The following is a 23087-nucleotide window of genomic DNA, read 5'->3' on the forward strand; positions in this document are numbered from 1 at the left end:
TAGGATCAAATGAAGAATAATCTAAGAGGTACATATTGCCCGACTGTTTCCTTTCTGCCAGAACTCTAATATTCTTTTGGTCCTAAAATAGGTGATGAGAAGAACAAAATAACACTTCAATATATGAGGATGAGCAAAGCTTAGGAACTGAGAAAAGATTGAATGCAAATGAGGTACCAACAACACTTCTGTAAGTGTAAAATTCTTGTGCAAAGATACATTCCCAGTGTGAGTGACTAGTTGAGTGGTGACATAAGGTAAATGTACCGAAATAGGATGAGCAAAGAGGGAAAAAATATTATGAATGCAAGAGTTAGCACACATGTCATTTGTAACCCCCCTGTCCATATCTAGGAGGTTAAAATATTAGCTCCACAGCCAGAAAAAAAATCATTCATAACTAGAAAGTCATCCACATGTCCAAAGTTTCCTTATGATTGATCAAGTTGTACATTGTTCTTTATGAGTTTGATCAATTCATGTATCCAACTCTTCCTTAGTATCAGACAAAGTTCCTTTCCTATTTCCATCATCCACTGCAAATCCTCTGGCAAGTCCTACATCTCGTTTTGGCTTGTCTATCAACTCCTTGTACCAATCAGGTATCCCATGGAGCTTCAAGCAAGTTTCTGCGATGTTCTGTCACAGTGTCCATAATATTGAGTTCTTTTGTCTGCATTATATTTCTTCTTCTCATATTTGGAACCTCCCCTCACATGTAGTGCTGCTTTTTCAGTGGTATCAGACAACTCCATAAGTTGATGTCTGACATCATCAAAACCATCTAAGCCCCATTAGAAACTGGATGAGTTGTATGAATGCAGCCAAATTTGCCACAGCCTTTGACGCACTACAAGTGCATCCATTACAAGTGCATTGTAGTGTTAGCTTCAATTTTGTCATTTCATCCCAAAATTTCTTCATATTGGTGAAATACGAAGACAAAGATACATTTGCTTGTGTCATTGAACATATTTCTCTATTTAGATCTATTTTAAATGAATTCTTTTAGATCTATTTTGAAATCAAACCTTGTTATCCACCCTACTCATTTAGACTTAACCTATTTGGGGTTGAATCAATGTGAAGTAATCGATTTTGATCTTTTCTTGTTTTTTCACAATCTCGTTACGTGGTATTAAAATCAATTACGTCGATATAAAGATTCTTTGAAGTTATATTCCTTATCTTTGTACATGTAACGTGTATATATTAATTGAAATATAAAATGTAATAAAATTCAAAATAAAAAGTTGAACCCACTTAACAGTTGTCGTTGTCGAATAATCTAAATAATCTTAGAGCAAAGAATTAAAATGGGTCTAATGATAATGAGAATACTTTATTATTACATTAACATCAACCAAAGTAAATCATACGTTCATAATAGGAAAAAACTCTTCAGGTTTTTCCTTCCGGAACTGTACTTTCATAGGCCAGTTCTTTACTTCCTGCTTAATTAAATACCTATCAAGAGCAAAAGTAGATTATATATTTATATAATCATTCATAACATAACTAGGGTGTGAAATAGGGAATAAAATAAAAATTAATGATCTGATTATATAATAATCATTCTTATTTGATATTATAGTTTAATTAAATAAGAACATTAATACATGCTCGTGTGCTAATTAATGCTTTGACAAAAAGACTTAAGAATAATATTAAGAATAAAAATAATTGTTTAAAATTCTTACTCGATGTAGACGTTCACCATCTTGATATTACTTTTGAAAAAGTGTCAATTTAGAGCTCGATTTCACGAATCCATCTATCGAACAGAGCAAAGCTTTCCTTGGGTCTGAATTCAGGATTTGTGTGACCACTTCCCTGAAACAACCAAAGAGTAAGTACACGTCAGATAAGTACAGGTTATTAGTGAAAGTTTTCAATTTTTTTTTCCGAACAATTCAATTAACAAACTCATGCTACAATCACCTTATATTATAATAAACTTATATTAAGTGAAATAAATACCCATTATAATAAAGTCACATTAAAAAACAAATACCCGTACATTTATTGACACTCCGACTCCTGAATTCAACTTTATTCATACAATCATAGGAATGTTCATATTTTTTCTAGAGATGAGAAAGTAACCTAAAAATAAATAGTTCAAATTGTTATCGATTCTGAATCATTTGGTATATGGGAAAGTTTGATGCTAATTGTATTGTTAGCGGTCTACTTTGAATGTCAAACTCGACCTAGATAGATAGTTGTGAAATGAGACCAATTATATTTCGTAGTTGAGTTAAATTTATAAAAATGAAGAATATAAATAAGAACAACAAGTATCACTTACCTTTATAGTGGCATATGTCAGTTCATAGTTCCCTTGTGCATACTGCATTGTGTATCTTTAAAAATCGAAAAAAAAAAAAAAGTTGCAATTTATCAGTAAAATTAGGTTGAACAAATTAGATTATTAAAAATCAAATAAACTTGCAAATCAAGAATATTAATTGTATATATGAGCCAAGTACTGGGATCGAAGAACAAACCCTCCAATTTGGTCGTCAACAAACCAAGGTCTCCAATCACTTTTAATCGGCACTTTAAGAGATTCTATCCATTTCTCCGTGGATGTATGAGGAGCCACCAAGTCGTGATCACCGCTGTCAACATATTAAATTGAAATTAAGTATAGGAAAGAAAATTATTCTAATAGATATACTTACAAGAATTAAATAATGTACAAAAAATAAACTTATAACTAATATCAAATTTTTACCTGAAAATCAAAACTCGGGCATTTGTCTGTGTGAACTTTTTGTGATAGCCTATTGTACTTGGAACATCTTTAATATAAGGAATTTTTCCACTTGGACCAGGCTTGCTATGTCTAAGGGTTTGGTTGCATCTTACCCATTGTGTTCCCTGTTGAATATTTATATTAATTTATTTCTCACAAACACTAATGATATCTGTATAGTTCACTTGACTGATTTGTATACAGACCGGAACCAATCACAGTGCATTGTACTTATCATGTAATTAGTATACAGTTAATAAAAAATAACGAATCACATAGCAAATATATCACGTTTTCTATGTTGATTCGTTTATGTCAAAACCTAATTCTAATTAATAAGAATTTTCATACCTCACGAACATTAAGAGCCTTCTGCACAGCCTTATCATTTGCCCATGAATGGGAAAGAAAAGCATTATCTTCCTAAACAACAAAGAGCAACATTGACATAAAAATCAAACAAAATGTAAAAGGAAACAAGGGATAATTAAAGGACATTTGATAGAAGCGAGAGAGAGAGAATATTACCCGACACCATTCTTTTTTCTTACGAGTAACAACGGGTTGTATGAAATCTAATGCTATTTCATCAACAGAAGATGGATACAACGACATAACATCGCGTCTCTTTGGTGCCCATAGTGCCTCGTCGCACCATGGTTCTAAGATGTGGGGCTGGTATATTTTGGCGAGACACTATGTACAAATCAAATTAATACTAAATGTTAGTCGTAAAGGATATATATAAGTAGTGCTAATAAGTTATGTTTTAAGAAAGCTAAATAAAGTTTTTCGTACTTACCTGATTTATCTTTTCGAGATCATTTACACATATAGTGTTCGTCGGATCTGCATTTTTATAATTCCCATGACAATGAACTTTTGCTGACTGAAAACCAACACCAACAATTGTTATAAGAAGGTTGTTAACCTAAAAAGTTGAACTACCTCACAAAATTTAAATTGTTATAAAAATATAATTTAATATTTTAATATATTTAACGGAACGCTCCCCTTCCGTACAGACGCTATTCTTCTCTACCAAGCATTGCACGTGTTTTTTTTTTTTTCTTTTTTTTTTTTTTTTTTTTTGCTTTTGTTCTCTCATAAATGGGGTAGCAATAACATTTGGATTGAGGACCTCATCTTACCATCATATCTAAAAATTTAAACTATTAGAAAAAAATAATTTAATAATATTTCTAACATTTCTTATATCGTAATTCTGATGTTGCATAATCTTCAAAGAGTTTGCAACATGAAAACCTGCAGAAAATAGCATCGGTCGTTGTTGAAACAATGTAAAAGTAGAGAGGATGAGATTGCCTGATATAATTTCTCGGATAGGAGGCCCATTCCATGAGCATATGGTACTCTTTCATTAATGTCCTGATATAAATCTGTAATAGGATTTCCCAATGCATAGCCCTGCTCTCAATTCCAAGATAATTATAAAAAGGAAATTAGTCTTTTTTCCAAAAAAAAGAAATAACACATTAGTTAAAAGAAATTCTAATCTGTATCAGGTCCAGTCAGACCTAAATTAATCACATGATAAGTACATATAGTACACTTGTCATATGATTAGTTCGATCCGATCGAATCTGATCTAAATAATTAACTTATTTCTACTAAAGTGTTAGGTCTTTTGTAACTTTACTTTGATATTCAATGTAGGCTTATCCCCAGCTTCAAGACCTATAAAAAAAAACCCGAATTATATATATACTAGCATGCGGTATAAAAAACACTATGTACAAAACTATGTAAAAAAATACTACCATACCCTTATACACTTCATCGACTATAAGAGGAAGAGTGATGCCAGAGTAAGATTCGCCAACAATGTAGAGTGGATTCTTTAGATACTGCGGGTGCTTTATAAGCCACTGCAAACCAACAATGAAGCAATCTTAATTAGTTCTTGAAAGAGATTTATTTATTATAATATCGTATTCAGTTTAAATAAAAATTATTTTGAATTTTTTTCCTCACCTTTCTAAGGAAGTCATAGGAAAGTCTTGTTGACAAAGTGTCGTTTGTGATGTAACCTTTGAGGGTGTTTGAATAAGAATATCCAGTACCAGCGGGTTGATCTATGAACAGAATGCTAGCCGACTGAAAATTGAAAATGCATTTCTCAATCGAAGTATAAATGGAATATATATGGAACAGTAAATTTTTGAAAAAGTAGTCCTGTGTCTCTCGTTGTAGGAGTCACGTTCCCCTTGTCTTTAAAGTAGTAAGTGCGGCACATTCTGTGTATGTGTATAATTTTTACAAAGTATTTTTGAAATTATATTATTTACTTTTTATATAATTAAGAAGTTACAAAAATATATATATAAGATACTGTATATATATATATAAGATGAAATGAATGAGAAAAAAAACCTACGAAAATTAGTTATAAAAAATCATAATCAGCGGGGAGTTAAAAATAATTATTCAATTTTAAAAAAATAAAAATATTAATATATCAATAAATTAAAAATATCAATAAGATGCTTTTCAATTATATATAGTATAGATTAGTTTAGCTTGCGTTTCTTTAGTTTTATTTTTTCAGGTGGATTTATTTATCTATTATTATTCCACCACAAAAATATGAAGATTAGAGACAAACATATCTAATGACAATTTAATATTTTCACTTGTATATAATTTAGTGACAAAATACCCTTGACCATTAATAATATCATATATTCATTTTGATACCCTCTATAATGAAATATATAAATCAATTTGATTTCAAATTTTATTCATTTCCGATGTTGATAAATTACTGTTGGACTAGTAAATAAATTTATAAACTTGTGTTTGTGCATTATACGTACTAGACGTAGTTTTAATAGAAAAATATTACAAGTGACTGTCGAGCCTATCGATTTGGCGCCCAAACATCAATGAGGTAGTTTAAGGATTAATAAGATAATTTTTTCCCAAATAATAATTCTATTTGGTCTCTTAACCTAACTCTAGGTGAACATGATAGGCTTGTCAAATTAATGGGCAATACCTGGATTCAAACCATTTTAATAGTTAGTAACCAGGCCCGTACCTAATATTTTTACATTAGATTCAGACTCGGACACACACCTGTTGGAACAATTTTTTCCTTGGGATGGATAGAATATATACACTAAAATACCCATGAGTATGAAGTACGGTATGAGCAAATTTTTAATATTAAAAATGCATTTTTATTCATTAAAACTATTTAATGTATGAACTTGTGCTAAATTAATATGACTATTTATCTTACTCAAATTTGAAATAATTATTTTGTACTTAATTAATTTATACTAATATAGTATTAATTTATAAACATCATAGTTTCATAAAATTTTAAGTCAAATTGATTGATATATTTTATTATAGAGGACATTAAAATTGAATATATTATATTATTAATAGTCAAGGGTAATTTTATCTATTTTTATTTAATTTAAAGAATTATAACAAAGAGAGAGAGGTAAGTGAAGGTTTATTTAGTTTAGAGAGGTAATCGATGAAGGTGGTATATTTTAGGGGTGTGAAATGTTATTTACTCTAAAAAAAATATGAATATAATTGTCAATACAGTCAATTAATAATTATTTATTGTCATTATATGTGTTGTTGCTATAAATACGTTACTAATTATATATAATAATAATTTTATGTATAATATCATTTACCATTAATATTATATTTTGTTGTGATATTTTCACAGGATTTTGTTGCATTTAACCAAAAACGGAGAATACTACACCTTTGTCCAAGCATACTCGTTCAGCTTCAACGCCGTTGGACCCCCAGTGCAATTGGGAAAATCGATAACAAAAGTGCCTACAACAGAATATGAATATCGAATTAATCAATGAAATGCACAAATATTTCTTTCATTTTAGTTCATGAAATACTTAACTTCAACCCATAAATATTCCCGATCGAAAATTACGTGCAGATTTAAGTAACCACCACGAGAAATGTAACATTTAATTATAATTAATTGTAACGATTTAAAATAAATAGCTCTAGTAAATAGTTATTAATCACGATCCGCAGCGATTGGTGGTAGATTTTGTGAATATTAATAAAATATTTGTAATGGCTAAACGTAATGGTAAAAATAATTTTCTTGATGGATAATCTAAATTTTTGCAACGATTTTTGTTTAATCATAATTAATAATAATTTTATTTATTACGGTTTTAGCCCATACTAATAAAATCATAGACAAGAGTAAATTTTCTTGGAGTGCACCCTCCATACAGGCTCAGCCAGCACATGTATAGAACTAAAATTTCGTGCCTCATATTTCGACCTGGTCAACTTTGATCCTCAATTTTTCTTAAAATAATTAAAGTTTGCCATCTCCATTAGTGGACAGCAGGGACCAAAACTGATGAGTAGAACACTGAGTATCAAAAATGATTCAGTGACTAACTTAAAAGATAAAAATACTACAATAATACCTACCAATTTCCATGAGAATGACGGAAAGACCAGAGCAACCAGGTCCACCAGTGATCCAAAATATGAAGGGATCCTTTTCAGGGTCGCCTTCCGACTCAAAGAAGAAGTAGAAAAGTTGCACCTCCTCATCTTCTCCGACGCCGATATACCTAATTTTCCAATAATTTAAAACATTTAAACTATTATAAGTAAGAAGGAAGCAAACAGGATAAAATGAACAAAAGAAAGATCGAAAATTTGGAAATATAATTAGGTTACCCTGTCTCAAGTTTGTTTGGTAGTTTGTCGGGCAAACCAGGCAGAGTCTGAATCACACGCTGTGCAAAAACCGTGTTGCTAGTGCACAGAATTACCAGCAAAATTACTAGGGCCCTTAATGGTTTCATGGAGAGTATCTCCATTAATTGTACCACTGCTCTCTTAGATGGTATACGTAAGAGTACTGCATGTAATTTGATGAACGATTGTGTATATATAAATACTATGTCAAAGGCGATATAACCCTAAATAGGAACAACCCCCCCCACCCCACCCCACCCCACCCCACCCCAAATAAAATAAAATAAAAACGCAATCTGTTGCATATCTTCTGTTTTGTTTAATTTATACACCTATATTTTCTTAGGTAAAATTAATGATGCCATATGCAAATGGAGTTAGAAGTATAAGTTAAAATAAAAATTGCAATAGAAAATTTAATCCCAGAACAAATCCCAATGTTGCGCTTAGGGTTCCAGAAGAAGCTCCCCCAACTCATCTGCCCAACCCATACACCGTCGCAATTAATGGACAAGTGGATTGGATTGATTTTGAGGTAGTAAAACAAGACTGTATACATATATATATATATATGTATACTTATGTGATTTAACAATCGGGTTTGATTGTATACTTATGTCGACTTCAAAGATTGAGCTTCTGTACAAATTTCCACAAAAGTTTTAATAATACTTAAATTAATATTCACGATTAATAATAATTATGATGCTTTTATTGCTATTGTATAATATATATGTATAGATATGTACATGATTCAATTAGTCAGCTAATTCTTGATTACTAATCATTTTTATATTTTTTTATATAATTAATAAATGCAAGAACTTAAAATAGATGATATCATCATATTATTGTAATATAGTTTTAAATCACCTTAATATCTTATTTTATTTTAAATAATATCCTTTTAATATTCATATATTATAATGATAAGTTTCTTATGTAATTCAAATAAGGACCTTTTCACAATCTCATTAATTCATAAAAATAAAATTGGTAATTTTTTTATTTTTATTTGTATTATTCTTTAATAAATATATTATAACTATGTATAAGTATTTATTCTTTACACAATGTAACTAATACCTCATATCTTTACATTTTATGTGAATTATGTTACAACTAAACAAATACTAAATATACAAAAAATAAAAAATGAAAAAAAAAAAAACATATTCCTACAATTAAATTAAATTAGAAAGAGTCATAAGGAGTGTCCAATCGAGTAGAATGTTAAAGAAATTTTAATTTTTACAGTCGATAATAACTCACTAAATGATCTTGGTACTGATTACTTGAATAGAAGTACCAAATCAAAAAACGTTTTTTAAAATAGATTATTACATGTGAAGTGTTGTTCACATATTGTGAATCTTATCGTGAAACGCGACTTAAATTAACAAGCTAAATACATTATCAGGACTCAAAAATGCAATCAAATCTAAGAGGTCTTCTTTCCATATTCCAAAATTTTAAAATATTGTGAGTTGATGTTGCTAAATTCCAAGAAGTGGAAGAACCATTCAATCGACAAACACAACAGATCACACAACAAGAAGAGAAACTCTCTTTGTATTATTGAAATTGGAAGACTTCAGAGAAAAGCAAAAGTTACAGCACTGATGCTCTGTAAACCTCCATATATATACAGAGCAAGAAGACTAACTAACCAACTAACAGAGAAGGAGTCAAACGGCTATAAAAGGTCGTCAAAAGAAAAACACGATTTTGTAAGTGAAATGGCGTCTTTTACTGTAGAGCAATCTTCTCCAATATACTCTGCTCCTTCCAACAGTAGAACAGCTGACAGAGCTTCAACTTCTTCAGCTCAAGACTTCTCGAACTTCAACAGCCCCCCTTCAAGCTGGAACTGCATCACTGGGGATCAGACCCAGCTTGGAATATAGATGAGAGAAGGCATTTCCTGTGAGAACTTTTGTGAAGATATCTGCTATTTGATTCCTCGAGACCAAGTATGTGGGTGAGATCAATCCTTCCTTGAACTTGTCCCTCACAACATGGCAGTCAATTTCAATGTGTTTTGTCCGCTCATGGAAAACTGGGTTCTCAGTTATATGTAGTGCTGCCTTGTTGTCACAATAGAATGGTATAGGTGTCTGAACTTGTATGTGCAAGTCCTTAAGTAGGTTATTAACCCAAATAATTTCGCATACCGTTGCTGCCATGCTCCTGTACTCGGCTTCGGCTGATGACCTTGAGACTGTAGTTTGTTTTTTTGATTTCCACGATATTGGCGTTCTCCCCATGTAAATACAGTAACCTGTGGTTGACCTTCTAGTCCTCTTGCAAGTTGCCCAATCTGCATCAGAGAATGCCGTAAGTTTAAGCTCATTATTAGAAGGGAAGAACAAACCTGATGTCTGATTTCCTTTCAAATATCTGATCAAGTGAATGGCAGCTTGCCAATGTTCTTCACAAGGCTCCTGGACAAACTGGCTTAGTTGCTGCGTAGCAAAACAAATATCTGGCCTTGTGAATCCTAAATACAGAAGCCTTCCTATGAGTCTCCTGTATCTACTTGCATCCTTCAAGGGGCTCTCTGGTTTTGAGGAGAAATTCAGTCCTGAGGGCAATGGTGTTGCCACAGACTTGCCTTCAAGCAATCCAATGTCCCTTATTATATCTCGAGTATATTTCTTCTGTGACAGAATAAGCCCCTTTTGAGTTCTGAAAAATTCAAGACCAAGGAAGTACTGTGCCTCACCAAGGTCCTTGATGGTGAAAAGACTATCAAGGTACTTCTTTACTTCCTGTATCAGCTCCTTTGTAGCTGCAGCAATGAGGATGTCATCTACATAGATAAGTAAAGCAATGAAATCATCATTAGTGCCTTTTGTAAACAAGCAATAATCATATTTTGATTGTTTGAAACCCAGTCCCTTTATTCTTTCAGTGAACTCATTGTTCCACTGCCTTGATGCTTGTTTCAATCCATACAAGGATTTTTTAAGTTTACAAACCATTTCCTTTCCCACCTCATAGCCTTCTGGTGGCTTCATGTATATAATCTCATCTAGAGTCACATGAAGAAAGGCATTAGTTACATCCAAATGGTGTAAATGCCATCCTTTAGCAACTGCAGCACCAAGGAAGGTCCTTACAGTGACTGTCTTTGCAACTGGAGCAAAACAGTCACTGTAGTCCTCCCCTTCAACTTGATTGAAACCCTTAGCCACCAGCCTTGCTTTGTGTCTTTCTACACTACCATTAGGTCTCAGTTTTGTCTTAAAAACCCATTTACAATCAATTGGTCTTTTTCCCTCAGGCAATGCACAAAGTTCCCAGGTATTTTTCTTTTCAAGAGCATCAATCTCTTGTTTCATGGCATTCCTCCATTCCAGGTGCATTTGAGCTTCTGAGAAGCACTTTGGTTCCTGCACAGCATAATTTTTCTCTACAAAACAGCCTTGAACCTGATTAGCACAGTTATCAGACATGCAATCAGAATAACAATAACACAAGAAGTCATTCATCCACACAGGTTTGTGAGTGTTCCTGGTAGATCTCCTAAGGTGGCTAACATCCTCTTGGGGAATGGCTTCCTGTTCTAATAGCCGAGTATCTTGATCATTTTGCTCATACTCAACAGTGGGTAAAGGGCATGAGTTATCTTCTGATTTCATGTTTTCAAAAGGGAGATTATTCTCATGGAACACCACATCTCTAGCTATATGCATTATGTTAGTGTCCAAATCTAAAACCTTGTATCCTTTCTTCCCTTGAGCATAACCTAAAAAGACACATCTCATAGCCCTTGGCTCAAATTTCCTTTGTGAGGGAGAACATTTGTAGCAAAACATAGACAGCCAAAAACCTTAAGGTGTGAAAAATCAGGTGTTTTATTGTGAAGGACTTCATAAGGGCTTTTCCACTTCAAGGTAGGTGTAGGCATTCTATTTATCAGGTAAGTAGCAGTCAACAGTGATTCAACCCAAATTTTCTGAGGGAGTTTAGCATGAAACATGATAGACCTGGCAACTTGTAGTAGATGTTGGTGCTTTCTTTCAACAACACCGTTTTGTTGTGGGCTGTATACACATGTTCTTTGATGAAGGATCCCTCTATTTTGAAATAAGTCTTGGCATTGTTTGTTGGTAAACTCAGTAAAATTGAATTGAGTTTCAACCATGTTGAAGAAATATTCCAGGTTTTGTTGTACTTGAGATTTATGGACCATCATATAAATCCATGTGGCTCTACTACAATCATCAACAATTGTGAGCATATATGTGCAATTTGTGACAGAGTATTGATTATAAGGCCCCCAAACATCAACATGTATAAGATCAAAAACAGTGCTAGAGTGATTTTCATTAAGCTTGAAAGGAAGTCTGTTTTGTTTAGCAAGGGGACACACTTCACAACAAGTAAGAGGTTCATTCCTATCTACTTTAAAGGGCAAATGAAATATAACTTCTTTGCTAGGATGCCCCAGTCTATTGTGCCATAGATCAACATGTTTATTTTCCCTTTTCAGAGGTTTCAAATCCTCAATTAAATGAGCCATGTGTTTGTGCAGATCATGCTTCTTGCAGTTTTGAGTGTGTTCAAGCAGATACAGTCTCCCTCTTTTAATACCTATAGCAATGACCTTTTTAGTCACAAGGTCCTGCACAAAGCACTGAGAGTTGGTAAAAATGACACTAACATTTTCAGCTTCACACAATGCATTGACAGATAAAAGGTTATGCTTGAAGTTAGGGATATATAACACATTTTTAAGAGTAAGTGTGTCAGATATGTATATATCTCCTACCTTTTTCACATTGTACATGCTGCCATCAGGTAATTTGACAAAATTAACAGTGTCAAGGGGCCTCAAATTATGGAACAAGTCTTGGTTCATGGACATATGTGCCGAGGCACCACTGTCCATGATCCAATCTTCTTTAGAATGAAAGTTAGTTTTGTGAAGAACTGTACCTGCAAAATTTACAGAATTATCTGCATATATGCTGTTGGAGTAACTCTGAGAAAATTCTAGATTATGTAGAATTTTCTTTACTTCAGCCTTGATCAATTCGGTCAGATTGTTCTCATTCTGAGAAGAGGCTTGCATGTTCCCTTTACCATTTTCCAGCTGTGCGTTGAAGGTTTTATTGATCACAGGTTTGTTGGCACCCTTTCTTTGCTTCATGAGCTCTTCATACCATTCCGGGTAGCCATTTATTTCAAAACATTGTTCCCTTATGTGACCAGATTTCTTGCAGTGTGTGCAATACATCTGCTTCTTTTCAGCTGCACTCCTCTTCTTGATGGGATTCTTGAAACCATTTTGTCTCCTCGTGTCTGCGGTTTGTACTGCCATGACTTCTTCTTTATTAAAATCAAGGCTCTTGGCATTTACTTCCCTTTGTTTTTCGACTTGTAGGACCATGGAATATGCCCTTCCCATCGAAGGAAGTGGATCCATCACCAAAATTTGGTTACGGATGTGATCATAAGCATCATTCAAGCCCATCAAAAATTGGATGAGTTGAGTGAAATTGGTTTTCTCTGTGAATTTGGTTCCAGCTCCACAGGAGCATATCGGCGGTGGATCCAAGGTGGCTTGTTCATCCCACAACTTCTTGAGTTTGATGGAATATGCAGCAAGACTTGTGTTTCCCTGAGACACAGAACTGACTTCCTTTTGTAATTGGTACAAGAGTGGTCCGTTGCTTGCGCCAAATCTTGCTTCTAAGTCGAGCCAGAGGTTTCTTGAAGAGGTGGTGTACAAGAAGGCTTCAGCGATGTCTTTTGAAATGGAGTTGAGAATCCAGGTGATGACCATACAGTCTGCTCTCCTCCATTGTTCGATTTCTGTTTTATCTTGTTCAGGCTTTGTGCAGTTTCCGTCTATGAACCCTTCTTTTCCTCTAGCACCAAGGGCAAATCTGATTGATCTAGCCCATGTGAAATAGTTGTTGCCGTCGAAAGGGGTTGTCACCAAGCTTATGGTGGCATGATCATTGTTCTGTAGTTTCGTGCTTTCTGAAGAAGGCCTCGAATCGTCTTGCTTTCTTGTTTCTGTCGGCTTCTTGTCAGTCATTTTCTTCTTTCTTTGCCTTTCTTGTTGGGTTACAGGTAATTGCGGATCTTTCCTACTCTTGATACCATGCTAAATTCCAAGAAGTGGAGAACCATTCAATCGGCAAACACAACAGATCACACAACAAGAAGAGAAACTCTCTTTTTATTATTGAAATTGGAAGACTTCAGAGAAAAGCAAAAGTTACAGCACTGATGCTCTGTAAACCTCCATATATATACAGAGCAAGAAGACTAACTAACCAACTAACAGAGAAGGAGTCAAACGGCTATAAAAGGTCGTCAAAAGAAAAACACGATTTTGTAAGTGAAGTGGCGTCTTTTACTGTAGAGCCATCTTCTCCAATATACTCTGCTCCTTCCAACAGTAGAATAGCTGACAGAGCTTCAACTTCTTCAGCTCAAGACTTCTCGAACTTCAACAGATGTGGACAAAATTATTGATGTTGGAGCGTGCGCAAATATATAAATGAGCTTTTTAAATTGATTTTGTAGAATATTTTTTAAAGCTTAAGAAAAAACCATAGAGTTAATGTCATTAATGTGACTTTATAATATGTATTTTAAAATTACAAAAATTATGTATTTTGATTAGTTGAAATTTAAAAATATTTGATTGTATAGATCACTGATTCTATAGATCACAAAAATTGTCCCAACTCAATTACATCGTAAAGTATAATTTTAATAATTGTCAAGCTGAACCAGAACTAAAATTTACAAGAATTGAGTTGAACAAAAAATTTACTTAAATTGATCCGACCAGCATTATTTGAAACTACACTACTGTAAATTTTTTACGAGGTAGGAGCGATAAACTATTATTAATTGAAATAAATTAATTATAAGTACAATCATTTTTATTGATATTAATAATATAATAAAAATTATTATAATAATCATATCCTACTCAATAATACTATTATTATAATAGACGATAATTCTGATTGCGCAGACCAATGGAGAAGTAGCATTGATTGAAGGCTTCCATCTAAACCAGATCCACAAACTTTACCCTTTTTTTTACATTGGCAGGCTGGCAGCAATTGTTTATCTTTTATTTTTGTCGGTTTTCTCAAAAGAGTTACTTGACAATTGCTTTCAGGCGAAAACAAGGGCTATATGTTTGCAGTTGGAGAAATATTTTGATTATAATTAAAAATTAGGATGAATATTAATTAATTATGATCAAAATTTATATTTTTAAATTTATATTAATAATATTAATTTATAATAACTTAAATAATGAGCGAACTCAATTTGTTTTACAATGCGAGAACTCTACCTATCAGAAGATTTGAAATCCTCTTCGTTTAGTGTCATTTGAAATATTGAATTTTAAATACTTTGGTCAAATTCAAATCTATACGTATAATGTGGATCAGTCTGTTTGACCTGTTTTTAGATCACAATTGAAACGAACAGTTGAGGTATGTAAGAGCACATGAGTTTTAGGGAGAAATTATTTAAAAAATACGAAAAAAAAATAAAATTACAGAATTAGGGTGCATTTTGATTTATTACGGATATGGGCAGCATCGTTTTCTGAAAACACGCTGCTCACAATTTTTTTTAAAAAAAAATTATATTTAATGTTACCGCAAAAAATCGCACTATATAATACTTTCGTAATTAAAAAAAAAAGATTGATGTTGGTGACATTGTAATTAAAAAGAGAAAAAAGAAAATTGCTTCGTCCGGCGATAAAATCGCTGCCACATTCTCTTTAAAATTTTGGCGCCGTCACGGCGAGTTGTCGGCCACCAAACATACCGTTCGACCGTTGATGAGATGAACATTTCCTCTCAAATAATTTCAAATTTTATCAACTATAGACAATGGACTTTTAACGCGACCATCGCACCTTCCCGCCATCTATTCGCCGCCACCGGAACAACACACAATTACGGACCACCGACACTGGACTCGCCTCGACCTAAGGGTTCTAACTAGACCAACCTAGCTCAATTTCATCAAGTATTTATTGAGATTTAAAAGTTTGAAGTATTTCTGCCGTCGACGTTTGCACTGAAATTATTTGCTGTTATTTCTCAGCCGTCAGGACGAATTACGGTCTAGGACCACCGCCGTGCAACTCCTCTCGTCCAGACAATTTCAAAATTATCAAGTTTGCTCATTTTCGTCAACGTTTCACCGAAAGTCGAATTTTTTAATTTCTCACCACAATTTTTTTATTTCTGCTAAGATTCTTAATCCTTTTTCTTTTTAATTAATAAATACACCGCAATTTTATATTGCAGTGCCATAAAAGAATATTTTTTAGAAAAAAAAATTTACAGCACTGCGTTCACTGCTTAAAATATTTTAAATAATTTTCTGGAGGCTTAGGTGCACCAACCCACCATGGGTACTTGTGCCCGCAGCTAAGTAAGAGCGACAAGACTGCTTCGTTGAATTCAATAATATAAAATAAAGTAAAATTTGCTAACAAAAAATACATAAATTGTTCTTTTGAGTTGTGACTGTAGCCAATAGCCCATGACCTGTTCTTGAATTTAAATTTGAAGAAATAAACTATTGTTTTAATTATTTTTTTTAGAATAAATTATTGTTCTATTATGAGTCTGCGAATTAAATGAATTTTTAGTATATTAATTATCATGATTGAAAGTAAAAAATCATGATAAATATTAATTAACTACGATTGTAAAGTATGTAGTATTTGTAAAGAAAAAAGTGAAAATTTGAAAAAAAATAATTAAATTGGGGGAGTGTTTGGGAAAAAAATGCTTATTGCAAGAGTTGAATTTGTAAACAACTTTTTTGTCCGTAAAATGCGAAGTTGTGCGAGGAGGAGCGAATGTGCTCTAGATTTCGCTCCAGACTACGGTAAGATCTCGTCCATTATAAAAAAAAATTAGAGTGGCATTTTGACTATCTCTTAAATTTCACGATTTTGTGGACCTCTTCGAAGATATTGCATTCATTTTTTTCTTCCTCAGCAGAAAACACACCAAAATGAGACAAAATATACCAGAAAAGCATGGCATGCCCTCATTCTAGATTTTAAATGTCGGGAAGAATACCCAACTCTCTTTCCAAAACAACCCGATCGTGTTCTCTAATACAGCCAGGCCGTGCAAAAACTTCCAACACGACAGTGAAGAACGCCACCTGGCAGTGTTGAGGTCGTGTTCTCCAATTCAATTAGTTTCGACCCAAATTTTAATAATTGTACAAAAAAATATAACAATTTTTAAAAATTAGGGACCAAAATCGAATCAATGGTGAATCCCTTTATCTTCTAGATCATGCTTGTGAATATAGTTGCTTATTGCCATTGTAGCGGAGACAAGAGCGAGTTGACCTGACCATGAAATTAATGTTGACAGAAATGTCATTCGTCTTCCAAATACCAACAGATTCACGCAATGAGGAGCGCACGTGGTTGAAAGCTTCAAAATTATTAAAATAAGATGAGATGTTAATATGGGAAAATAAGCTGTGAATGACCAAAGTTATGAGAATGAAGACGTGCAACATATTGCGTGTTGGGCAATGGCATAACAATTTGTGCCCCTACTGCAAAAAACAAGAAAAGCCCATGTTTGGGATAAAGATTCGGGTCACGAAAAACAAACCCGAACCAAACCAAGACAAGGGAAAGAGAAAATATTTTACCAAAAGAAGTAAAAACTAAACAATATAAAAAATCGTGGGGATAAGACTGTCGGTAGGAAAAAGACAAAAGCCAACAATCAGCAAAGCAGGAAAGATAGTTGGAAGTCACATGGCCAACAAGCCATAATGACCAATAGCTGAAAATGACGAACGCAGTGACGTCATTCGAAAAAGACAAGATAATGACGGAAGCAATGACGTCAACAAAAATAAGTTGGAGTCCGAATTTGAAGGCCGACGCCTATAAATAAAGAGGTAGTGAAGCAGAAGGGGGACATCAGAAAAACTTTTCCTACTGTTCAAAGCATTAGAGTTCTAAGTCTTTTAATCTTCTGTAATATTTCCATTTTTCAGTTTATGGCGGTTTCCCCGACAAGTCAAGTCCTCTACACCATGAGAGGCTAAAACAGTTGTCCCCTCCAACGGAGGAATAATATCTATGTAATATTCTCTATATTTTTTCAATAAAACTTAGGTTTCTGTTCAGCTTGTTTGTCCAAAAATTGAAGTCCCTTTTACGCCCTAAGGTAGGAAACGAAATAGGGTTGTGCTGTTTTGTTACTAAATGAGCCAAGTTCCTGCGAACTATCTGATGCAGCAGTGTGGTTGGAAGAAGTTTGTAAAATCGAGAACTTGGAATATCCGAAAACAGAGCGGTCAAAGTAAGGTATAAATTTATGGGGTCTTAATTTATTTCGAAAACATGTTGGGCCTTTTTAAGAGCATGAAAATGGATTATTAAGCTATTTCCTTTGAAAGGGAAAAATGGTCATAAAATAGGCTGAAGGACTAGATTTACGCCAAATTAAACGATAAAAGATTAAATCTAATATTGATAAAGTTAGAGGACCAAAATTAATCCATGACAAAGATAAAGGACTAAAGTTTTCTTTATCCCAAAAATTTAAGTGAAAAAGTTATATATATTATCATACTTAACTTCATGTAGTTTTGGCAATTCTTAAGATTTCATTCTTATTTTGAACTTATTTCAATTTTATAAGCAATTAATTAATAATGGTCCATCATTTGGATATATTTAGAATTATTATTTAACTTTCTAGTTGCTTAATAATATTGGTCCCTTATTCGGACAAAATTAAGATATTCATCATTTTAGCATTCATGTTTGTTCTCTCATTTCTTTTTCAATAAGTTCTCTTAACTTTCTTTTATTCTTTAGTATATTTTCTTTTGCGTAAATTACATTTTGCAATTCAAATTATAACCATTTTAATATTTGGCATCTAAATTTTTTTATGATCATTTTTTATTAAATTTCTTGCTAGAAAAACATCACATCACATAATTCTTAAATATCATATTTTCATTGCATCTGATTTTTTTTTTTTTTTTTGCATAAAACTTGGTGAAAGAACAGTTATAAATTTGAAATGGTAAGTTGACACAAAAAAAAAAGTTTAAATATTAAAGTGTAAATAAGATCATAGTTCGGATGATAAAATATAATTAACCCTTTTATTTATCTAAGTAATATATATATAATTTAAAAGTATAATTAATTGTTTAAATTTTAAAACTAATTATGCACACATATTTAAATGTGCCACAAGCACTAATTTAAATAAAGTGCCTCATTTGCCGGATCCACTCTTGGTTTCTCTCAAGGATATATGGGAGCAAAACCAAATTTTTAGGGCAGCCGCTGCAAATTCTCATCATCATTAATCATTTTCAACAATTATAAACATCAATTAATCCGATTCTTGATAACACCTAAGTAAAAATCTAACAAAAATTTACATAAGTTTGATCAATCATATTATTCTAATAATTTCTTAATGTAAATAAGTAATCCAACAATCGAGTTGTTAAAAAAGAAACAGTCTTATCAGGTAATATAAAAAAAATAAAATCAAAATTATATTTCACTTGCAATAAGTTAATTCTGGAAAAGTATTAATTATCATTCAATTTATTTGCTAATAATAACAAATATGTGATTTTCAACTAACAGATAAATCTATTTATTAGACATTTAAGAATTATTAGATGTAATATTTTAAATTAGAAAAATTTATGTGTAATTACATCAAAATTCAAATAAATGAGTGTAATTATCCCTAAAATAGAAAATAGCTCTAATTAAATAGTGGAAGATGGTAAATGGGCACAGCATGGAGGAGAGGTAGCTGCCCGAAAAATTGTTCTTGAGATCTACAAAAAACGTTTATTCGGCCTAATAAACGTGGTTGAATTTTAAATTGTTCTTGAGATCTACAATTAAAGAAATAAATTATTGTTCTAATTATTATAACCTTTTTTTTTACTTGATTAATATCATTTTACTTATTAAAAGAACTATCATTGTTATAATTTAATCTCACAATCAATCGCATGCTAAAACAGAAACTTCACCTCAACCAAACTCAATTTATCTCGTTTTTTTAGGGATAATTACACTCCCTTCCTCTAAAGTTTGGTGTAATTACATGTAAATTTTCTGTAGTTTGAAAAATTACATCTAATACTCCTGAAGTTTGCTTCCGTCTAAAAAATATATTTCCCCGTTAGTCAAAATTCACTGAATTTGCTAATATTAAAACAAAAATAAATAAAAATCAATATCTACCCTCTATTGACTTATTACCGACTTATTGCAGGTCATATAAAATTTTTCCGACTAAACTGCCGTAAGACCTTCAATAAGTCAGTAGTAAGTCAATCGAAAATAAATATAAATTTTCATGCAGTTCTTCTTGTTAATATCAATAAATTCAGTAAATTTTTACTAATAGAGGGACTTATTTGTTACATAGAAGCAAATCTCAAGAGTGCTAAATATAATTTCTCAAATCACAAGAAGTTTACGTGTAATTATACTAAATTTTTAGAGAAGAAAATGTAATGATTTTTTTTTTTTTTTTTTTTTGAGATGAGATGAAACAACAAACATTAACAGACAATTAGGCCCAAGTTTCAGAAAAGAAGGAAAACTATATTTCTTGATAAAGGAACTTATATGAGATGTCAGTGTGGGAGATCTCAACAAGGACATTTGTTTTAATGGTACCGATTTCATGAGATGGAAGGGTAAAGTACTTTTTCCCCTAAGCCTTCTCAAGGTTTTCCATATTCATACTGAAAAAATTCAAACAAGGTCGATGATACTTAAATGAATGATGATGAGTATACTATCCACCAAGAGAAAATGGAGAACTACAACAATGATGCATTCAAATATCAGTATTATCTTTACAACTGTTTGTTCAATTATTGTTACGATTATTATGATAGAATGTACTATACTGGGGGAAATTGCATTTTTCTTCTCGTAATTTAGGATCTTTTCACTTTTGATCTCATTGATTATGGAATTCTCGCTTTTGGTCCCGTAAGCAGTTTTAGTCCCCTGATACCTTCCTGTTAGATGTTTAACGGAAAAGGCCACGTGGTTGTTAAGTGCTTGAGACCAAAAGTATTATTATTTTAAAGTCATGGGACCAAAAGTGAGAATCTTGTAACATATGGGACTAAAAGTGTAAAGACTCTAACTTTTTTGTGCTAAGCACGTGATATTTTTCATTAAAATGTATAACAAAAATGTGTCATGGGACCAAAACTGATTCTTGTTGGAAGTTATAGGACCAAAAGTGAAAATTCCGTAATCAATGGGACTAAAAGCGAAAAGGCCCTAAGTTACGTGACGAAAAATGTCATTTCCCCTACTATACTGCAAAGAAAATTTGGAAAGCATTGTAGAGTAAGTATGATACCAAAGAGACAAGTGGGAAAAAATATGGTGCTAGCATATTTTTTTTATTACAAATGGTGGATAACAAAACAGTATAAATAATTATAGTTTCAAAATTCACGCATGAATATTACAAAAATTACTTTAAAAATATCCTGAATTAAATTAAATATCAGTTCCAAATATTATCCATGAGTTCCAATTAAAAAAATAAAATTTTATTATCAAATACACTATTAAGAACAGTCACCATCAACGTGTTACAATAATTGGTCCAAACTGAAACTATTCTTCACCAACCGTTACTAAATATTAGGAAATCGTGTACAACGCCGAATCGTAAATCGTTCCAAACTCCAATTCAAAATAATTTCTTTAATTTCTAACAGTGTCAAATACCAAAAAAAACGTTCCTAAAATCGCCCCAAATACCACATTTTTTTTTCATTTTTGTAGTGAATGTTATATTTATTGTAGTGTGTATTAATGTTGTATACCTATAAAATGGTTGTTTTTGGCTCATATGCAAGATTATCACATCTGACATTAATTGATTATTATTTTCCTCATTGCAAATATATAAATATAATTTTATAATTGAGATTAACTATAAAAGAATCAGAAGTAGAACAAAGTTTGGTAAATGGATCTCCTCTATTGGGGAAAATTGCATTTTTTATCTCATATGTCAAGGTTTTTTTCAATTTAGTCCTAGCTGTTATGGTTATTTTATATTTCATCACCTAAATTGATTTTTTTTTTAATTTTAGTTCTCACATTTATTTTTCGTCTAATAATAAATGGGGTCGTTAGCATTTGTCATACATTCTATTGAAGATGTACATGAGGATTAATATCGAAAATTTTTAACTTTATGGGATGCAATGTGAATAAATCATGCAAAATTATATTTTTAGTCCCATAAGAAGGTGGTTCAGCACTTTTAGCCCTCTGCTTGATGAGATTTTCAAAATAATCCCAAGATTGGGAAAACTCGATATTTAGTTTTCTGCTTTACGGAATTTTCAAATTGGACCAAAACTTGAGAAAACTTGACGCATTTAGTCCTCTATATGTTAAAGTATAAAACTAAATGTGTCGAGTTTTTTACATTTGAAACCATTTTAAAAATCTCGTAAAATAGAAGACAAAAAATATTGAACTTCAATTACAAAAATTAAAAGTACAATTTCATCGTAAAAAAGTAACAAATAAAATTAAAATTAAAAAAAAACCCTAATATAATACAGGGACTGGACCACAGCGACTGACAGCGAAAACTCATTCATGTTACCATCTTAAGTCCAAGGTTTGTACTCACTTTCCACCAGTTGGTTGTGACAGCCAACGTTTCCGAGTTTTCTCATGTGTATGGTTTCAAGTCTTTATTGTTAACTTGAGCATTAATACTCCTCCATAGTCGTATCTGCCCCATGAACAAGACCAACTCCCCATCTATCTCTGTTCCCTTCATAAACAAGTGCATTCCTAGATTTCCAAATACTATGCATGATGAGGGTGTAATCTCCTCAAGGCTGAAGGGGTATGAAGATGATCATACCCTCATTATAATTATAAACAGCAGACAGTTATAGATCTACGTTATTTATTTCGGGTCATTCTAATTTGATCTCTATCAAACTAATATCGTAACTTGTATGAATAGACTCACTGTGTCCAATAAATAATTTTTAGATATGTAGTTTGTATGAAACTGTACAGTTGGGAAATTTATGGATAGCAGTCCGTGGGTTAAGTATAACTTTTGCTACTCTAACATTTAGTATGACAATGAGTTTTTTTCCTTCATGTCCTGTTTAACTTACGTATCGGATGACTCTAACCGTGGCTTTCTTGGTGTGGCCTGACAATTTTTATCTTGTAGGTCTCTCTACCGGATCGAATTAGGCGCATTCAACTCACTTGGGGAAGCATAATTCATGTTTATCATCCAACAGAATCCGAGCCCAAAATGATAACAATATTTGGTGCCAACAAAATGAAGAAGTCGCAAGTCTGGTCCTTTTAAATATTTTTCAAAAATTAGAAGTTTACAACGCCTTTAATAAAAATATAATTATTTAAAAAATATTGTATATTTATAGTTCTAAAAGAAAATTAATAAAACTTGTATCATCACGATTATAGTAGAATATTCATTCAATTATATAGCATTAA

The 23087-nt window shown here is 32.2% G+C and overlaps 1 protein-coding gene across 2 annotated transcripts; it reads right to left on the bottom strand.

The window, feature by feature from the left end:
- Positions 1-322: 322 nt before the first annotated feature.
- On the bottom strand, positions 323-7679 carry LOC105155877 (serine carboxypeptidase-like 18). 2 transcript variants are annotated; one of them, XM_011071861.3, is made up of 15 exons: positions 7481-7679; positions 7226-7371; positions 6516-6592; positions 4757-4879; positions 4548-4650; positions 4422-4459; positions 4088-4189; positions 3564-3650; positions 3290-3457; positions 3113-3184; positions 2741-2886; positions 2511-2624; positions 2312-2366; positions 1701-1833; positions 323-765 (listed from the first exon to the last, which is right to left on the bottom strand). In XM_011071861.3, exons 1-14 carry the CDS (start codon positions 7621-7623, stop codon positions 1750-1752), a joined length of 1458 nt encoding a protein of 485 aa, XP_011070163.1. In that variant the 5' UTR covers positions 7624-7679; the 3' UTR covers positions 323-765; positions 1701-1749. The 2 variants fall into 2 exon arrangements, with proteins under 2 accessions (XP_011070163.1, XP_020547110.1); XM_020691451.2 differs by lacking the exon at positions 323-765 and adding an exon at positions 1277-1467.
- Between the last annotated feature and the right edge of the window lie 15408 nt (positions 7680-23087).

Source organism: Sesamum indicum, linkage group LG2, assembly GCF_026168435.1.
Source record: "Sesamum indicum cultivar Baizhima isolate 11 linkage group LG2, ASM2616843v1, whole genome shotgun sequence".
Classification (NCBI taxonomy): domain Eukaryota; kingdom Viridiplantae; phylum Streptophyta; class Magnoliopsida; order Lamiales; family Pedaliaceae; genus Sesamum; species Sesamum indicum.

Bases quoted from the DNA above. Each gene is read 5' to 3' on its own strand.
- LOC105155877 (XM_011071861.3), bottom strand. From the start codon at position 7,623: ATGGAGATACTCTCCATGAAACCATTAAGGGCCCTAGTAATTTTGCTG. The intron at 6,593-7,225 runs GTAGGTATTATT...ATTCTGTTGTAG, and splicing joins CGTCATTCTCATGGAAATTG to GCACTTTTGTTATCGATTTT. The intron at 2,887-3,112 runs GTATGAAAATTC...AATATTCAACAG, and splicing joins AGGCTCTTAATGTTCGTGAG to GGAACACAATGGGTAAGATG.